The sequence below is a fragment of the Chelonia mydas genome, chromosome 6 (assembly GCF_015237465.2).
Source record: "Chelonia mydas isolate rCheMyd1 chromosome 6, rCheMyd1.pri.v2, whole genome shotgun sequence".
In the NCBI taxonomy this organism is placed as follows: Eukaryota; Metazoa; Chordata; order Testudines; family Cheloniidae; genus Chelonia; species Chelonia mydas.
In genome coordinates, this window is record NC_051246.2 from 69412894 (window position 1) to 69430924 (window position 18031).

The 18031-nt window shown below is 42.0% G+C and overlaps 1 protein-coding gene across 1 annotated transcript in view; it reads right to left on the reverse strand.

Annotated features, from left to right (window-relative positions):
- The window catches only part of HEATR4 (HEAT repeat containing 4), a 63955-nt gene that overhangs the window by 44513 nt on the left and 1411 nt on the right, over positions 1-18031 (reverse strand). Inside the window, exon 2 of the mRNA XM_043548680.1 lies at positions 1399-2371. Within this exon, the coding sequence (XP_043404615.1) occupies positions 1399-2371 (973 nt within the window). The remainder of the gene's footprint in view (positions 1-1398; positions 2372-18031) is intronic.

The window sequence follows — 18031 nt, forward strand, 5'->3', positions numbered from 1 at the left end:
TTCTCTGGCCTGGACAAATGAAAACTTCCCCTGCTCATATCCATTGAGAATGCTGCTATAAAGATCATTTTCCTAGCCTGTCACTTTGACCACATCACCCCCTCTTTACATCCCTACACTGGCTCCCCCTTCTCTATTGAATCAAACATAAGCTACTTGTCCTCACTTTCAAAGCCCTTCAGTCAATCCCACCCTTTCCATCATCTCTTATTCACTATTGAAATGTTGATGCTTGCTTCCAATTGGCCTGTGAAGCCAGCCTCCACTGCCCACTTATTAAATTTTCAAACAAACATCTTCGTGCTTTTTCCCATGCTGCCCCTCACATCTGGAAGAAACTCCCCATCCTCATCTGCAAAATTCTCTCATTGTCATCTGTCAAGACTCTCCTCAAAACTTTCCTTTGCCACAATGCTTACAAAAAAACTTGCCCGCAGGTAAGCTGTTGGTGTGCTGAGACCACTGCCTATCATGCTGGCCAATATTGTCTTATTGTTTCCTCACAGTCCCCCTTCCCCATCTGTCCATATATCTTCCGCCCCCATCTGTCTATATCTATCTGTTGTCTCTTGTCTTATATTTAGATTATAAGCTCTTTGGGATGGGGCTCGTCTTTATGTTCTGTGTTTGTGCAGTGCCTAGCACAACAGGTCTTGGTGCATGACTGGGGCTCCTAGGCACTATGGCAATATAAATAATAACATAAGGATAATGTTAGTCTGACAATGAAAGATGTGGGTATTAGCTCACCTTGAAAAGCCTATGTAGAGCTGGCTGGGAATTTTCCAGTGGAACATTTTTCTGTCAAAAAATGCTGATTTATCAAAACATTTTGTGGGAATGTGTCAATTTTGATGAAACTTTCACAGAAATCTGTCTGTTCCCTCCCAGCTAGCCTGCCTCCCTGGTTCCTGGACAGTCTAACTGGATGACAGTTGGGCAGCCTGGGCTCCTAGAGTCCTTGGCTTTGCAGCAGCCTGCTTGGTGGCTGCCAGACAGACAGACAAATTCCAGGGCTTTCAGGACTTCCTGGCTCCTGGACAGTCCCCCAAGCAGGCAGCTGTGGAGCTGGAAAGCCCTGGGAGCCTTGGCTACCAAGCTCCCAGGTGCCTCGGCAGCTTACTTGGTAGACTGCCACAAAGCCACAGCTCCCAGGGAGCTTGGGGAACATATTTTGTTTCGGAAAAACCAATACATTCCTGTTTCAGTGTTTCTGAAACAAAACAAAATGCACTCCCAGTTCCTCAAAGAATTTCTTGGTTTTGGATCTTCGAAGCATTTTCCAAAACTTTGTATGTTTTCCTACAGAACTGGGAATGTATTTGCCACACAGTTCTAAGCCAAAAGAGGGAATTGCATGTACTGCACTATTACACCTGTTGAATGAGTCCTTCTCACCTGTAATAAACTGGAAGCAGTGTCTCTGGTTTCTTCTCCACATGGCTCTGGGGACTGACTTCCACGACATCTTCTTCTGCTTGAATTGCATCCAATAACCTCAACTCGCTTTCAGAAGAGAGTTCATCCCTGATTCTGTTCCAGTCAAACTTTTGTTTCTTGAAGCCATGGACATTCCCCTGAATCCAACCTCCCCAGGCAGCCTGCTGATTCACAATCCACTGAGCTGTGGACCTATTCAGCTTCTCCAACAGCATTTGCTCCCATCCCCGGGCCTCGCTCTTTGATTCTTGGATGTTATCCACGGGTACTCTCTTTGCCTGTCTTCTGGTCATGGAGGATGATAACATTTCATAGGATTCTGTCAGGAATGTCTGTGTGGCAGGAGATTCACAAGGAAGAGAAGGAGTAATAGGTGGCAGAGATGACTCTTTGAGTGAGCTGTCCAGTTTGGTTCTCTGCAGTCTCTCTTCCATGGGGACTTTAACCCTGGTGTCCTTAGGTGGGGAAAAATCCAATTTCATATGGCGAGGTGGTTGCTTCAGAGGGCTAAGCTTGAATGGTTGTTGCCCTACTTTCTTAGCAATCGGTTCTTTCCTTTTTGGCTTTTGGATGATGTCAGAAGCATTGTAGAGATCCTTGAAATCACACTCTTTATATGGCAGGCTTTGCAGTCCTCTGTGCTTCACAACTTCCTTGGAGAATCTCAGGTCTGTGGCTATCTTCAAGAAGTACTTTTTCTGGTAGAGCCTATAGTGCTGCTTGGAAAAGCAAAAGTCTTGCAAGGGCGTGGAGGCCTTTGTAGTCTGACAGCTCACAGTAGAGCCGCTGCCCAACACCAAGCGCCCGGCTGGATCATCGCTGTCCTCAGAAACTGTGACCCTCAGTTCAGCATCAAGAGGGAATGGATTATTGCTGTTGTAAAAGGCTGATATTTTCATCCTGCCAGCAACGGTGAAACACCTCAGTGCGGCTGCAGACAAAACACTTTAAAACATAAAGATCAGTTTGAAGAGCTATGTTAATACATCAGCATCTCATGGTTCTCCAAGGGATTGCTGGAGTCCATCAAAATAATGAATGTTACAAAGAAGAAGGCCACCCCAGTTTATCCCATTCCATCATGCAGGAAAGGGGAGCTCCACCATAGCAACTTCCCCTATTGCCAGTTGAAGCATCTTTTAACACTGAAGATGCATTCAGTTTGCATTTCTAGAAGACACACTTCCCTAGCACCAGCTGGTGTAAAGCTGATTTGGCATGGGAATAGGACAGCAGGTCAGCAATGGTGCTGACAGAGCTGGTACAATGAACTCCTTACCCAGGTTCAGCGAAGCAATTAAATACATGCTTAAACTCCACTGAAAAGGGACTTAAGCATGTGCGTAAGTGCTTTGTTGAACTGAAGCCTACATTTCTGTGAATGGTAAAGGAAGGACAAAGGAGAAAAGGAATGGAGAATGGGACAAAGAGTGAGAAAGAGAAAAAGAAAACAAGCAAAGATCCACTCTCTTTCCCATTAACTTGTTCTCTTTATTCTTTGATACAGCCATTCCACACCACAGGCAGAGCACAGGCAGATGAAATTCACACTACTCCCACATCATCCTGCCCTGACAGAGGGGAGCGCCCATCTACGAGTGAAAAAGACTAGTTCCATTTACTTTATTCATTCAGTCCTACCATATTTTATCACCCTTCCTTCTGTTCCACCCCTCAATCAATACTGCTCTTCCATGCTGTAAGAGTCACACAGATATATCTTTTGACCTTTTTAGACCTTTTATAGGGAGTTGTTCCTGCTTACAAAAGTTGCTGGATTGATAGCCTTGGAAAATGAAGGGCTCCCTTTGTCCAGAGAACAGGTGGGAGTCATGGAAGCTTTCCCACCCCATCAGGATGCCTCATCCAAACCTGAAGGGACCTTTAAGTATCCCTACTCCGTCAGCCTTTCTGCCTATACTTCCATTTAGAAAGGTGGTTTTGTAACAGACAGTTGTCCAATAGGATCTCTGGCCTCCAAATTCATTTAATAAAGTCCACTTCATCCACCCAGTGGGAACAACAACTTTTGTTCACTACTACTCTCAGCAGGATTTGAACCAGAAACATTGAGATGAAACACTCAGTGCATAACCAATTCCCTGAACCATCATGCCCCACCTAATTTACTTTTCCTATCAGTCAGCACTTACTGTTTGGCTCATATGATGTCGGATTCCACTGATATTGTATATGAACTCTACTGAAGCTAGCAAAAAACAAAAATCACCACCTAGAAAGGCAGGAAAGACTTTGTATTTACCTTACAGACTGGATCCTACAAGTCTTGGTCTTGTACAAACAGGCACAATCAACTATTCCTTGCATGCTAAATCTCAGTTTCTTTGGATCTCAAAGGCCCAACCCCAAACTGTTTACAGTAGTTGCCTAGCAACGGTGATGTACCTCAATTCCACCAAGTGTCATTTGTCCCTATAGACAATCAGTTATTCATTTTTAAATAAAGCTCCCTATTTTTAAATAACGGAAACACTTACTTATTATTGAGAGCTACCTCATTTTGTTAGGGATTTTTTTTTTAAATCTTCAATTTTACATTATCTTTTATTAATTGCTGTTAGAGCCTTTTATGCAACACTGTATAAGGTCTAATCAGCATTTCTACATAAATCTGATTTTTTATGGGACAAATATTTGTGCTTAGCATAAACACAGTGTAGAAGTTCTCATTCAGAGAACGTTATCTTTGGCTCCCCACTCCTCACAGTATTGTGTTAAATTTTGATCCTATGACAGATTGTGAGTTCTTCAGGGGAGAGATTTCTTATATTATGTATCTTGTGTAGTGCTGAACATGTTGTCAGCCCTTAACAAGTGAAAAAATAAGATAGGAATAACTTTGAATTTTTTTTAGACTAATTTCAAAATGGGCCTACTTTATTTTACAACAAAACTTGCCTCACTTTTGTTATTACTTTTTGTTTGTGAAGTTTCAACAATTTACAAACATTTACAAATAGAGAGACAGTCCCTGCCTTAAGTAGGTTACAGTCCAAAAGATGGACAGAAAGAAGACAAAAGCACATTGGGAAACCCATAGGACAGCAATAACTTATCTAAGAGAGATAATACTGGAAGAGATTTGTCCAGAATGAATACAACTATATAATCCCCTTTCATTGCAAAGGCGCTGACCTCTCACTTACACACTTATTGCAATTGCAATGGCCTGACAGTCTGTTCACTGTCTGTAAATAGCCTGAGAACAACATGCTCCAGTAACAGCCCCAGTATGCCCCACTTCACACCCCCAACACACACTTGGCTTGTGGAGGTATCAGCACAGAGATATTCTAGCAGATCTACTCAAGTCAGGCAACCCCCTTATGCCGGTTTCTGTTCCCTTTATGCCACCCAAGAAGTGTAAAGGGGGATGAGGCAGAACAGAGAATCAGGCCTTCAACCTTCAAATCTTTCCTTTAAAAAGCACATTTCTTTCAATTAGCTGACCTCCACTTCAGTGCTATTCATTTCTCCTTCTTTGCCTTGCCTTGTTCTCCAGTGTAAAAATGTGTTCATTCATTCAAAACATTTCACCTTGTTTGTTGGTACTTTCACCCCTTCCTTCATTTGTTCTTCTTCTTTGTCTGTTGTCATTTCATTTAGGCTGTAAGATCTTTAGGACATGAATAGTGACTTTACTTCTGGAGAGCACCATGCAAGCTTTTGTAGTGCTATATAGATATTTCATCCTCCACATGCAGGCTGACTAGCTCCGTTTCTAATAGAGCAATGAATACATAGCACCAGGAAATCTCTTCCCCACCTTAACCTGGGCCCCAGTCTACAAGAGATTCATTTTCAGCCATGATCAACTGGAAGAAGTTTGCTTGAGCAGAATACAGTAAGGATAGAGCCAGGATGGAAAGGAGAACAAGGCAATTAATGCCTTCCTACACACTCTACCCTCCCGGGGAAACTCTGAGGGCTTGTCTACATGGTCAGTTAGGTCAGTTTGCCATGCACTATAATTTACAGTGTGTTGCAGGCTAGAGCACTATGTCGCCATGTGAACCCTGTTACTCACACTAAAAGTTCTAGTGTGCTTTGATCAACTGCTACTTTACACAGTAGTACGTCAAAGTGCACTGAGGAACTTTTAGTGCACACCCTGCCTTGGTGTGTACTAAGTTCCTGTGTGGACAAGCTCTGAGTTTTTCTAACTCAGCAGTTCTTCCTGTGTGTTTTTCCCAGTCTGATGTGGTGAAGGGCTCCTTCCCAGTGTAATACAACCACTAATCTGCCAATCAACAACAAGATGTTTATTTGCCATTTTAGTTTCTTTATTAAGCCTATTGGCAAGTGCTTTGGAAACAACCTGTTTCAAAACCATCAGGACACTGCGGTCTACAATTAACTCAATTGTTTTATAACTTTGGTCCAATACTTGCCAATATGGAAACGAACCCAGAAATGGGTCGGGCAAGTTACAACCTCTTTAGCATATGCAAGAGGGAGCATGGTTTACAGTATCTAAATTTTGATAGTGTTCCACAATTTCAATCAGCATTTTGTTTTGTTTCTGAACAGGAAAGAAAGACAGCATTCTTCTTAGCAGCCCATGCACTTGTCTAAACCCAGTTTGAAAGTCAACCCCCCGGTTATCACCACATAAGAGATGCAGAGCCTTGAGGTAGGTATTTGGAGACTAGAGCTGCTCCTGCTCACTGAGTACATTGAGGGTATGTTTACACTGCAATTAAAAACCTGCAGTTGGCCCATGTCAGCTGACTCAGGCTCGTGAGGCTTGGGCTAAGGGGCTGTTTAATTGCAGTTTAGATGTTCAGGCTTGAGCTGAAGCCTGAGATCTGGGTCCCTCCCCCCTTGTGGGGTCCTAGAGCTCTGGCCTGAATATCTGCACAGCTGTTACAAAGCAAGTCCAACTTTACCCCTGTAGCCCTAGGCAGGATCATGCTTAGTCATTCTGTGGGGATGGTGCAAGCGCAGTACGGTCACACTTAGGAGCTGTGAGAGGATATAGAGTATGCTCAGTGGGGATGGGATTTTAGGAAATTTAGCTGCTAAATCTCTAAGAAATCTCTACTGAGCATATGCAAACTGATTTTTTCAAAGGCTGTTAACATGACCAAAGTGAGGCAGATTTTCACTGCAAAAGACCCATCCCCGATAAAAAGGCCATCCATCCCCTTACCACAGGGGTTCTGAAACAGGGGGTCCCCTCACGGGGTAGCAAAGTTCCTACATGGAAGGGGGGGTCACAAACTGTCATCCTCCACTCCAAGCTGCGCCTTGCCCGCCATCATTTATAATGGTGCTAAATATATTAAAAAGTGTTTTTAATATATAAGGGGGGTTGCACTCAGAGGCTTGCTATGTGAAAGGATCACCAGTACGAAAGTTTGAAAACCACTCTGCCTTTTCAGATTTCATGTTCCTGCTCCAAAGAATGGAGACACTAGAGCTTTTAAAGGAAAGGTCACTACAATATTTTAACATGGGCAAAACAACATATTTTTCCCTAGTCCAGTTCTTTAAAAAAAACTGACCTCTTTTGGCTTAAATTAAAAAAAAATTCAGCCTGATGGAGACATTTGGCATGGAAAATTTTAACCCAAATGCTTAACGCTGGATAAAGTTATAAGCAACTGAAAACAGAGTCTTATAATGGGAAGTCTCTGGCATCCTTCGTAATAGGCAGTGCTCCCAGCCCCACCTATAATATTTGATGCGGTATAATATTTGAGCCCTTCTTTACACAACACGGAGAAGCCCAATAGCCCGATGATTAGTGCACTCACATAGGATGTGGGAGATTGGGGTTCAAGTCCCCATTTAGAATTAGGCAGAATGGGTAATTGACTCGGTCTCCCACAGCCTGGTGAGCATTCAGACTGTTGAGCGTAAGCAGATGCACCTCTCAGAGCCAGCAGGTCTTCGGTAGCTTTGTGCAGAGCCACCAGCATAAAAGTCGGCACTTACGAGGTTAGATGGGTGTTTTGAGGATCTAAACTTTTGAGAAGGTTCCTTCCCCACTCTGAATTCTAAGGTACAGATGTGGGGATCCGCATGAAAGACCCCCTAAGCTTATTTCTACCAATATACGTTAAAACTTCCCCAAGGCACAAAGTCTTTGCCCTTGGATTAGGTAAAACGCTGCCACCACCAAGTGATTTAACAATCAGGGAAAGGACCCCTTGGAGTTCCTATTTCCCCAAAATATCCCCCCAAGCCGTTACACCCCCTTTCCTGGGGAGATGTGAGAATAAACAAGATGAGCACAAACCAGCCTTGGATTTTTAAGACCCAAAAAACCCAGTCAGATTCTTAAAAAACAGAACTTTGTTAGAAGAACAAAAAAAAGATAAGAGAACAACTCTGTAAGATCAGAATGGAAGATAATCTTACAGGCAATCAGATTCAAAACATAGAGAATCCCTCTAGGCAAAACCTTAAGTTACAAAAAGACACAAAAACAGGAATACACATTTCCTCCAGCACAGCGAATTTACAAGCCAAAACAAAGAAAACCTAACGCATTTTCTAGCTAGATTACTTACTAACTTTACAGGAGTTGGAGGGCTTACATCCTTGATCTGTTCCCAGCAAAGGCATCACACAGCCAGACAAAAGCCTTTTTCCCCCTCTCCAGATTTGAAAGTATCTTGTCCTCTCATTGGTCATTTTGGGTCAGGTGCCAGCCAGGTTACCTTAGCTTCTTAACCCTTTACAGATGAAAGGATTTTGCCTCTGGCCCGGAGCGATTTTATAGCACTGTATACAGAAAGGTGGTTACCCTTCCCTTTATATTTATGACAACTTAGGTACCTGACCCCCTTTGTGGTTCTAGCCCTGAGTGTCTTTCACTGAGCTCATGAACATTTAAGGAACCATGTAGCTATTTCTTAAAATTGTACAAGGTGAATTGAAACGGTGAATTTGAAAGGGATAATTTTAAAGTAAGGCTTCCTTTGATATCTTTATGAACTAGCCCATTTTCTGAGATCACCAATACATATGGGACTGATGAGGGCCTATCTGAATGTAAAGCAAGTCTGCTGGCCAATCATGGCTCTGTCATGTCAGTTCTGGCTTATTAGGGCTATAAAGAGCTCCCTAAAGATATAATTGAATTCAACCTGGAGTATTCTGAAGAAGCTATAAACTACATGCCGTGACACACACAGATAGGTTGTTCATTGATGTTCCCTTTTACACAGAGAGCTTTCATTATAAGGCTGTTGTAGAGCTGGGATTCCAAACACAATCGCCATACAAAAATAGCCGACTAAACTACTTGTTCCCACCTAACTCAGTCCCATGTTAGCAATTACCCATGACTGGCTACTTGATCTTTTTCTCTCTGAAAATCCCACACCTTTGTGATGACCTAATGATCCACAGCCGTCCATTCAGGCTTCCTATTCTGGCAGGAGCAGCAAAGCTATGAAATCAATGTTTTTGAAACAAATATCTGAGAAGGAAACCTATAGAAATTATTAGAAGCCCAGTAGACTGACACTTGAGTCCTTAAACCAAATTTGGAAGGGACATAAACGGTAGTTTAGGTTGCTTGCACTTCAGAAATAGGCTAGCCAGCAAACATGTTTAAGTGGCAAAGAAGTGTAACATGCTCTGATTTTGCATTCAATGAGTGTACCAAATGGATGCAACTTTCACAGACTTAGTATTTCCAAGAACTAAACTCAGGCCCTGCTGGAAGTGGTACAAATCTCACTGCATTGAATGGGAATTGTGGGTATTTATAACAGGGTGAATTTAGCTCTGGAATATTTATGATGATGCAATATGTAGGCGGATGTGGGAGAATTCCATTTTTGACTTAGACTCTCAATTTTTTTCTGCTATACCATCTTTCCCGTTCAGGATGCAAGTTACATTAATTAGACCAAGCCCTATCCCCATCAAAGTCAATGAGAGTTTTGCAACGGACTTCAATTATATACGGATTTCACCGGTTTTGCACTCCTATGGAATGCCAGATCATTGCAAATTGTACTACTTTATCCCTAACATGTTATGTAAAATTTACAACACTGCTTGCATCACAGATTATTGTGGCCCAGAGGTTTCTTCCTTACACCAAGTTGAATTTGGCTTCCAGGGCACATCCAAGCCTTTTTCCACAAACACCTCAAAGGCAAACAGGGGGAACACACTGAAAGCGGAAACATGATGCATTGCTGAGTCTGTCTGGTTTGGGTTTTGTACATAAAGTGTCAAATTCTGCTCTCTGCTATGCTGGCTCAACCACACTGAAGGTCCTGTGTTTGCACAGTCATATCTGAGCAGCAGGTGGTTCAATTAATTTGCATTGTCAGGGGATTATTTTCTTTTAAAAATCTAAGAGAGGGGCTAGGAGGTACTTCTGGAGAAAGTGACTGGCAAATCCTAACACTGATTTTATTTTACAGGAAAATAACTTTATTTCTGCCTTGATGGTTAAACCACTTGTTCACAGCCTAATTGCCTCCTTCCCAAATTAATACAACACTTGCTCTCATGAATTTTTTATACATGCATCACCACCTTCCATTCTGCCCCAAATTCTACAGCTATAATCATCTTCCTTGGCCAATCCTCGGATCCTGCTTCCTATTGGCTCCCTTTTGTCACCCATATCAAATTCAACCGTTTTGTTCTCACCTTTAAGGCCTTACACCACTGTGCCCCAGACTACATTTCTGATCTCATTGCTGACCATGTTTTTTCCATCTCCTCTGCTCCGTCAATTACAGTGGTTTCAACATCTCTTTGGCATTCTTCTCCCACAGCTTTCTCTGCCCCTTTCTCTATGCTGCCTCCCATGCATGAAACACTCTCCCAATCAGTTCACCTGGTCACCGAGCTCCTCATTCAAAATGCTCCTAAAAAGTCACTTCTGCCATGTTACCTGCAGTGAGTTAATTCAAACATGCACAAACAAAAGAAAATCCATCATTACATATGTGTAGAGTGGAACTATGCAGATGTGCACATGCCAACACTGAGCAACTGTGTGATTTTTATGTCACCTTTCTCCCACTCCCTTCATTATTAGTTTATCATAACTTGCCGCAGAACTTCTATACATTGAGTAAAGTACCTATCACTTTAAAAGTAGCACTGAAAAAATTTGTTTGTTAGGCTCCATATAGTGCATATGAATCTAATAGCTAACAATTTTCCATACTGCATTTTCAATGTTCCCACTTTCTTTCATGGTGACCAGTCATAGGAAAATGGATGAGAGGAGCGCCCATTAGAACTAGCCCAAACTTAATCTTCATATAATTAGCCACACAGTACAGGAGGGAAATGCAGTAAGTTGAGTTATTTACAGAAGTGATGCTCTGATAGCCTTAGAAGAAAAAGATCATAAGGATATACACTGGAAAGATATGGATCCAAAACTTTAGTTCCTTATTTAAAAAAAAAAAAAGGGTTAGCTCCCTGATCTCAGCAAACAACTTAAAAAAATTCCCCCAAAATTTCTCTTAGCAAATTTCAGACTTGAATAGGATTTCATGAGAAAGATGAGGACTATGTCCATTTTAAATAAAAGGTATCTGGATTTGGATCATTTACATTTTGAAAGAAATCAGGGAGAAGGGATGACTTTGAAATGGCTCACTGGAAGAGCTATTACATACCACACTGATTTCATATGAAACCTCCCTGAGAGAACCCTCAGTCTGGCATCAGATGCACTAGACGTGTGCTTTACTTTCCCTGTAAAAAGGGGCAAACCTCTGTGGCGTATTGAGAAAATAAAACAGTGGATGAAGCAACATCTGCTGTGTAGATAAAGAGAATTAGGGGTAGATTTAGACCTTCCCTCATGATACTCTGAGGATTCTAATGATCCTACAACAATAACCCTATACACCTTCACCCTTCACATGGGAAAAAGGAAGCACTTCCACAGCCAGCATCCTCACACACTCTCTGGTCTGTTTTACAGCCACAGCATTCATAGATTTTCCCACTCTGACCATACTTCACTATGCTCTGTGATGCTGCTGGACTGAGCTGACCAAGTCATGAAAAGCGTTGGTGGTGTCACACTCAACCTTTGCTCTGTAGTACACTCAGGACCTGTTTCCACACGGTTGATCTGGGTGCGGTGGCATTGGGGATCAGTGAGCTCCTTTATGGGTTCAGTCATCTCTTAGTCCTGTGACCCTGGACAAGGGGAGAGTCTTGCCCATATGGGGTTCAAGCAAAAGCTCTTCAAAACTCTTCTTGGTCCTGTGACTTTGGCTGAGGTCAGAGGCTGTCTGAGGGGGCTTGGCCAGCTCTTCTAAGTTCTGTGGCCCTGGATGAGGAGAGTGTGTTTCTGCAGGGGCTCAGCAAGCTCTGGGGATCCACTGTCCCACGCAGTGACCTCAGTTTTATATATCCTGATTTCAGGACTCATTGGAAGGGGCCACCGTCTGATTTCTCAGTTGCTTCTGTCAATATTGAGTAGATGGCAAATTTCTTTGATGCTTCTTTTAGTCAGACTTTTAATTCATTTCATGGATTGTATTTCGGAATTAGCTCCAATCACTAATTGAAATGACCCCGTAGAAGCATATTATCTTAATATTCTAAAGTTATACCCTGGCTAGGTGCTTATATCTTTCAATGTTCCTTTTTGTGCCACAGAATACTTATGGTTTCTAAAGTGCAACAGTCATTTTAGAAAGAAAACAAACAAAATCTCATATAAGTAGGTCAAATAACCTAGCTGGCACCTGACCAGAAGGACCAATGAGGAAAGAAGATACTTTCAAATCTGGGGGGGAAGGTTTTACACCTACTCCTACTCCAATATACAAAACTTATTTATAATACTCATAACACCCTTAAATAGACTCGAGAAAGCATCCCTTTGTATCCCTTATTAACTCAATACATTGGTTACATTAATACAACAGTCCCATATAGTCTTTAGAGGGAGCGCTTCCCCCCTCAGCTACTCATGACCGAATGAGCAATGTCAGTCTATTCACTGGTCAATATGGGCAACCACCGAAAGGAGAGCCTGTTACCAATGTAGTCCCACACAGTTGCCCTAGTTGAACCTATGTCAATGGCACAGTCCAGAGGAGCTCACTCAAGTCTGCCTCTCAGAGAGACTTCTGGTTTGTAGGTGGGTGCCAGGCCATATGCTACTGCTTACTCAATTCTATCTGGTATCGAGTTCTCATGTCACAATATACCCTTTTAACATTTAAAGGAAAATGACTAGTCAATTGTATTTCAGTCTTACACCACAAGAAGACATCCACACCCTTTGTATTCAAGCTCATAGAGTCAACACTCAAAAGAAGACGTAAACAAAAGGCAAAAACAGAAGACAGAAAATGCTATGCTCCAGGTAAATCACAGTGGTCTGACACTTTGTCTTGCTAAGGGTCAGAGGGTAACAATGATTCTATCCTTGGACTTTTAGTGAAGGTGGGCTTTGAACCTTCCTTTTACACACAATATGGTTTCTGTGTTCTCTTGAGCCCCACATTGGGTGCCAAATCTGTAGCCCAATCTGTAGTTTAAAGTTAACTTTAAATTGGCATGTAGTGGTCTGAAAGGGTTCAACCCCCAGTTCAGCTACAGCAGTGAAATTGTCATTAGAATGAGGACCCCCCAGAAGTACATGAGAAACAAAAACAATACCTTTATTCTTATTAGCAAGACAAACAACAGCATACACACTGCAATATGGCAAAGGAGAGAGAAGATAATACAGAACATCCAGCATTAGCATTAACCGCTAATGCAGCTGGGACTAGAGCTGTTTGGAGAATGAAATTTCCACCCCACAAAGAATTTCTAGGTCTCAGGAAAAAAAAATTGTTCCTATTTGGGATGAAAAGAAAAAAACCCACATTTTTTACCTGGGATAGAAATTTCAAATCTCATTTGGGGTCTTGGGGAGAATCAAAATGGGATTTTTCAGTTTCCCAGCTGCCTGACTCAAAGACTCATCAATTTCATTTTTGCCATGCTTGCGGAAAGAAAAATGGACAAGAGCCTTCCAGGTAGGCTACCAGATGCCCAGTGTCCAGCATCTGGAGGGGCTGGAAGCTCAGCCCCCTCAAACACCCAGCCCACCCAGTTGCCTGCCTAGAAGGCTCTTATCAATTTCACTTTCTCTGGCAGGGAGAAGATAACATTTACTAGAGCCTTCCAGGTGGGTAACTCCTCTGCTGTCATTTCAATTTTCCTGACAGAAACTAGAATTTTTTGGAAAAATTTACATTTTTGCAAAAAGGGCATTTCCCATTAGAAAATCATTCCACTGGAAGATTCCCAACTAGCTCTCTCAAGACACTCATCTAAGTCTCCACTATGTTCAAAATAGAAACTGAACTGGTATTTGCCAGCATAAGTGCTGCTGTTTCCCCTTCCTCTTACATTCCAAAGGTTAGTTCTAAGCAATTAATTATATTGACTCAACAGGGAATAGTTATGAGGCTGTCTCAGATTTTATATATACTTGTGTAGTACAATCTTCAGGTCAAGGACTGTCTTCGTCTGTGTTTGGAAAGAACCCACACATGTTGGGCACTACTACAATTTAAATAATTTAGAAAATAGTTGTAACTGAGCTGCATTTAGCCAACATCAAACTTCTTATCATCCCCATGCTATGTAACCTGCAGGACTCCAGAAGATGCTGCAGATTAACATATCCTGGATGCCTCTAGCATGATGATTCTTAGAGAACTTAACTGCACTTTGTTGGCAATGATGACACACTTTTCTCATATACTATCTGACAATTTGGAGATTGATCTCCCACACTAAATTAGTCTGGAGTCCAGGGTTTAGGATGTTGTAACTGTGAGATGCTACGTGAAAAGTTGCTAAACTGTGTGGTAACACTATGGATATCACAAGAGGTAAGTGAATATACTTCCGAGCTTCCTGATAGCATCCAGTCATTTGCAAAAACTTTCAGTTTTGCAACACTGAAAGGACTAACACTAATTGCATATTAACATATCTTCCAGGACACTTAAGCCATCAAATGACCACATGGGCCAATAAAAAGTGAAATTTCCAATTCTGTAGTGAAAGTTCAGATAGAGAGAGAAGCTTGCAAGACCCACCATGGGTCTGATCATGGAATTGTGGCTGTCAAAATCTAGAGAATTTCTAGTATTAGAGCTAGGATCCCTTTTGTTTTTGGAGAAATCAGAATACTTTTGACCAATGTAGAACCCAAGAACCTTCTCTCAGACATTGTTTACACCTCAATTATGTATAGTTGCCAGACAAAGTCACAGATTGACAGCAATGATAAAGAGGTAGCTAAGAAGAATCACACACCGCAAATGAAAAAAGAATTTCAACTTCTCAGTGTCATCCAGCTACCTTCTTTACACATAGGAATTCTGAGAACATTTTTTCTATCTTCTTAAGAATACATCCAGGGATATTCAGTGGCACCATATCAAACCAATAATTTATCTTGGCATTATGTTCATTTCTACAGTGTTAACACGTCCCCACAGAAAAAGATTTGAAAATGTTTACGTATTTTGAAAGAGTCTCACGCTACATCTAACGTCAGTATAGTTTGTGGGGTAGAAAGGGGTGGTTTAAATTATTGAGCCAAGTAATTTTATGCCTAAAAAAATTATAATCTAAAGAGACAGAAAATGGTTAGCCAAATCTTAATAATTACCTCTCAATGTCCATTTAGGGAGGTGATGTACTCTGTTTTAGTAATGAAAAAGCAAAAGGATCTCAATAATTAACTATTTTCTTGTTAAAGAACAAAAAGAAAATAAAAACAAACAAACAATGGCTACTTTGGTAACAACATCTTTTGTAAATCTCTCTGTGGAGAGCTTTTAACAGAGACTACTCAGAGACTTTTTACAGTGAGCCCACCTTTGGTAGAGGTGTTCCTCCCTAGATAAATTAAGACCAAAGTATATTATTTCCAAAATGAGTAATGTGTCCTGCTTTATCACAAATAACTAAAATAGTTCATAGATGCAGAAAGGCATTTCATTTAATGGTAGGTGAGTCTTGTTTGGTTTATCATGGATAACCTAAATAGTTCATTAATGAGCAAAGGTGATTGATCTTAACTGAGTCTTTTGAAACAAAGATGATATTTAAATTCAGTTACTTAAAGGAAACCATTCCAGGATCCACCTTGAGACAGGCAAGTTAAAGAATATTAATAATCTTCATATTAAAATTAGATCCATTATTTCTTTGGCTATGTCTACACTAGAGACCTTACAGCAGCACAGCTGTACTGCTGCAGCTGCGCCACTGTAAGGTCTTCCATGTAGCTACTATATGCCAACGGGAGAGAGCTCTCCTGTCAGCATAATTAAACCATCCCCAACGAGCAGCGGCAGCATGTCGGTGACAGAGCATCTCCCTTCTACATAGCACTGTCCACACTGGCGCTTCTTTCGGTGAAACTTATGTCGGCCAAGGGTGTGCTTATTTCACACCCTGACTGACAAAAATGCTAGTGTAGACCTAGGCTTTGTTTACAAAGATTAGCAAATGTCTCCTTTTCAGCAATATATTCTGGTGTTTTAAATCACAATAGCATTTCAATATCCTATTAAATCATTACAAGAAAATTTATAAACTGCATTCCAGTCTATAGTTGAACCTGGAAAAGATAACTTATGGGCAAGGAAGAGGTATTCTCCCTGAAGTTTCTGTACCTGTCACTTATTGGGAGAAAGAGGACATTTTCTGTTTCTCTAATTAGCCTGAATATTTCATTTAATAAAACAAGTAACTAAGACAAATATGTAAGCTATTATTCTTCAAGTACCATGTATATACAAATATTTAAGTATTTAAATTTTAATAAAGGCACAGGCAAGTTTATAAAAACTTAACATAAGACTTCATTACAACAATTTTATTAATAACCATTTTTGCATCAATATTAGGAATCAACCCCTACAAATTACTACAATTTTCATCAGTATAAATGAGATCAGACTCTAGCCCAATGGTCCGATATTGCAGATTTTATACTGAGGTGTGTTGATACAGCAATTAAACACCCACAGCTGGCCTTGGTCAGCTTACTCGGGCTCATGGTTGGGCTGCAGAGCTGTAAAATTGCTGTCCAGACATTCGGGCTCAGGCTGGAGCCCAAGCTGTGGGACTGTCCCAGAGTCCAGGCTCTAGCCCAGGAATCTCAAACTCAGATCACCACGAGGGCCACATGAGGACTAGTACATTGGCCCGAGGGCCACATCACTGAAACCTTTTCATACAACGATAGGAAAGTATCGTCAAAAATGAAAAAAATGAAGAGTAATATAGTATGCTGTTAAAAGTCAATGTATTAACTTTTTAAAAACTGTAATGCGAAGAGGGGTTTTAATAAAATATAAACACTCAGTAATGCACCTCACTCAAATGACAAAACACACATTTACTTTTAGAATTACTTTGGTTAAAGCCCCCTCCTCTGCCCCGGCCCCGCCCCCACTTCACCCCTTTGATGAGGCCCCGCCCCTGCCTCACCTCTTCCCACCCCCATTCCAATCCTGTCCCCAAAGTCCCTGCCCCAACTCCGCCCCGCCCCTCCACCTCTCCCTTCCCCAAATCTCCGCCCCAGACCCACCTCTTCTCCGCCTCCTCCCCTGAGCGTGCTGTGTCCCTGCTCCTCTCCCCTCCCTCCTGGAAAGTCCTAAGCGCTGGGAGGTAGGCAGAGGAGTGGGGTTGCCACGCGCTCAGGGAGAGAAGGGATAGCTGGGGGGGAGGGGAGCTTGGTTGCCGTTGGAGTCAGCGCCTATGGCGGGCTGCAGGAAATAACTCCGTGGGCTGCGTGTTTGAGACCCCTGCATTAGCCCAAGCCCAATTTTTAGCCCCACAGCCCAAGCCCCGTGAGCCTGAGTTAGCTCACCCAGGCCTGCAGCAGCCATGCTGCAGGTCTTTTAGTCCAGTGTAGGTGTACCATGAAAAGCCTCAGGTCAAATATCTTATGTATTGTTTTTATAGTTATGTATGTTAATAGGCCATGTTCAGTTCTGATGTAAATGGTTGTGATTCCACTGAAGTCCACAGAGTTGCACTCGCTTGAATTTGGTCCCAGTGTTGTCTTTGGAGTTATTGGGATTTTGTTTATCTGACAGATATACAAGTTAAAAGTGGGACTGCTTAGTTGAGGTAGTTATACGGTGTAAGACTGTAGATTTCTGGGTATATGTTTAATAGTTTGTTATGTTATGTGGAATCCAATACTCCAGACTGTTTATCTTGACTGCATTTTACGTTTGGTTTATGCTCTATTCCAGAGGTTCTCAAACTGTGGGTCAGGACCCCAAAGTGGGTCATGAGCCCATTTTAAAGGGGTCACCACGGCTGGGGCCCAAGACCAAAGCCCAAACCCGAGGGCTTTAGCCCTGGGCAGCAGGGCTCAGGTTACAGGCCACATGATTGGGGCTGAAGCCCTTGGGCTTTGGTTTTGTCCCCCACCCCCACCCGGAGTGGCAGAGCTTGGGCGGGCTCAGGCTTCGGTCCCCCCTCATGGGGTCCTGTAGTAATTTTTGTTGGGAGAAGGGGGTCATGGTGCAATGAAGTTTGAGAACCCCTGCTATAGTCTATTTGGTCCACATGAGAAGGA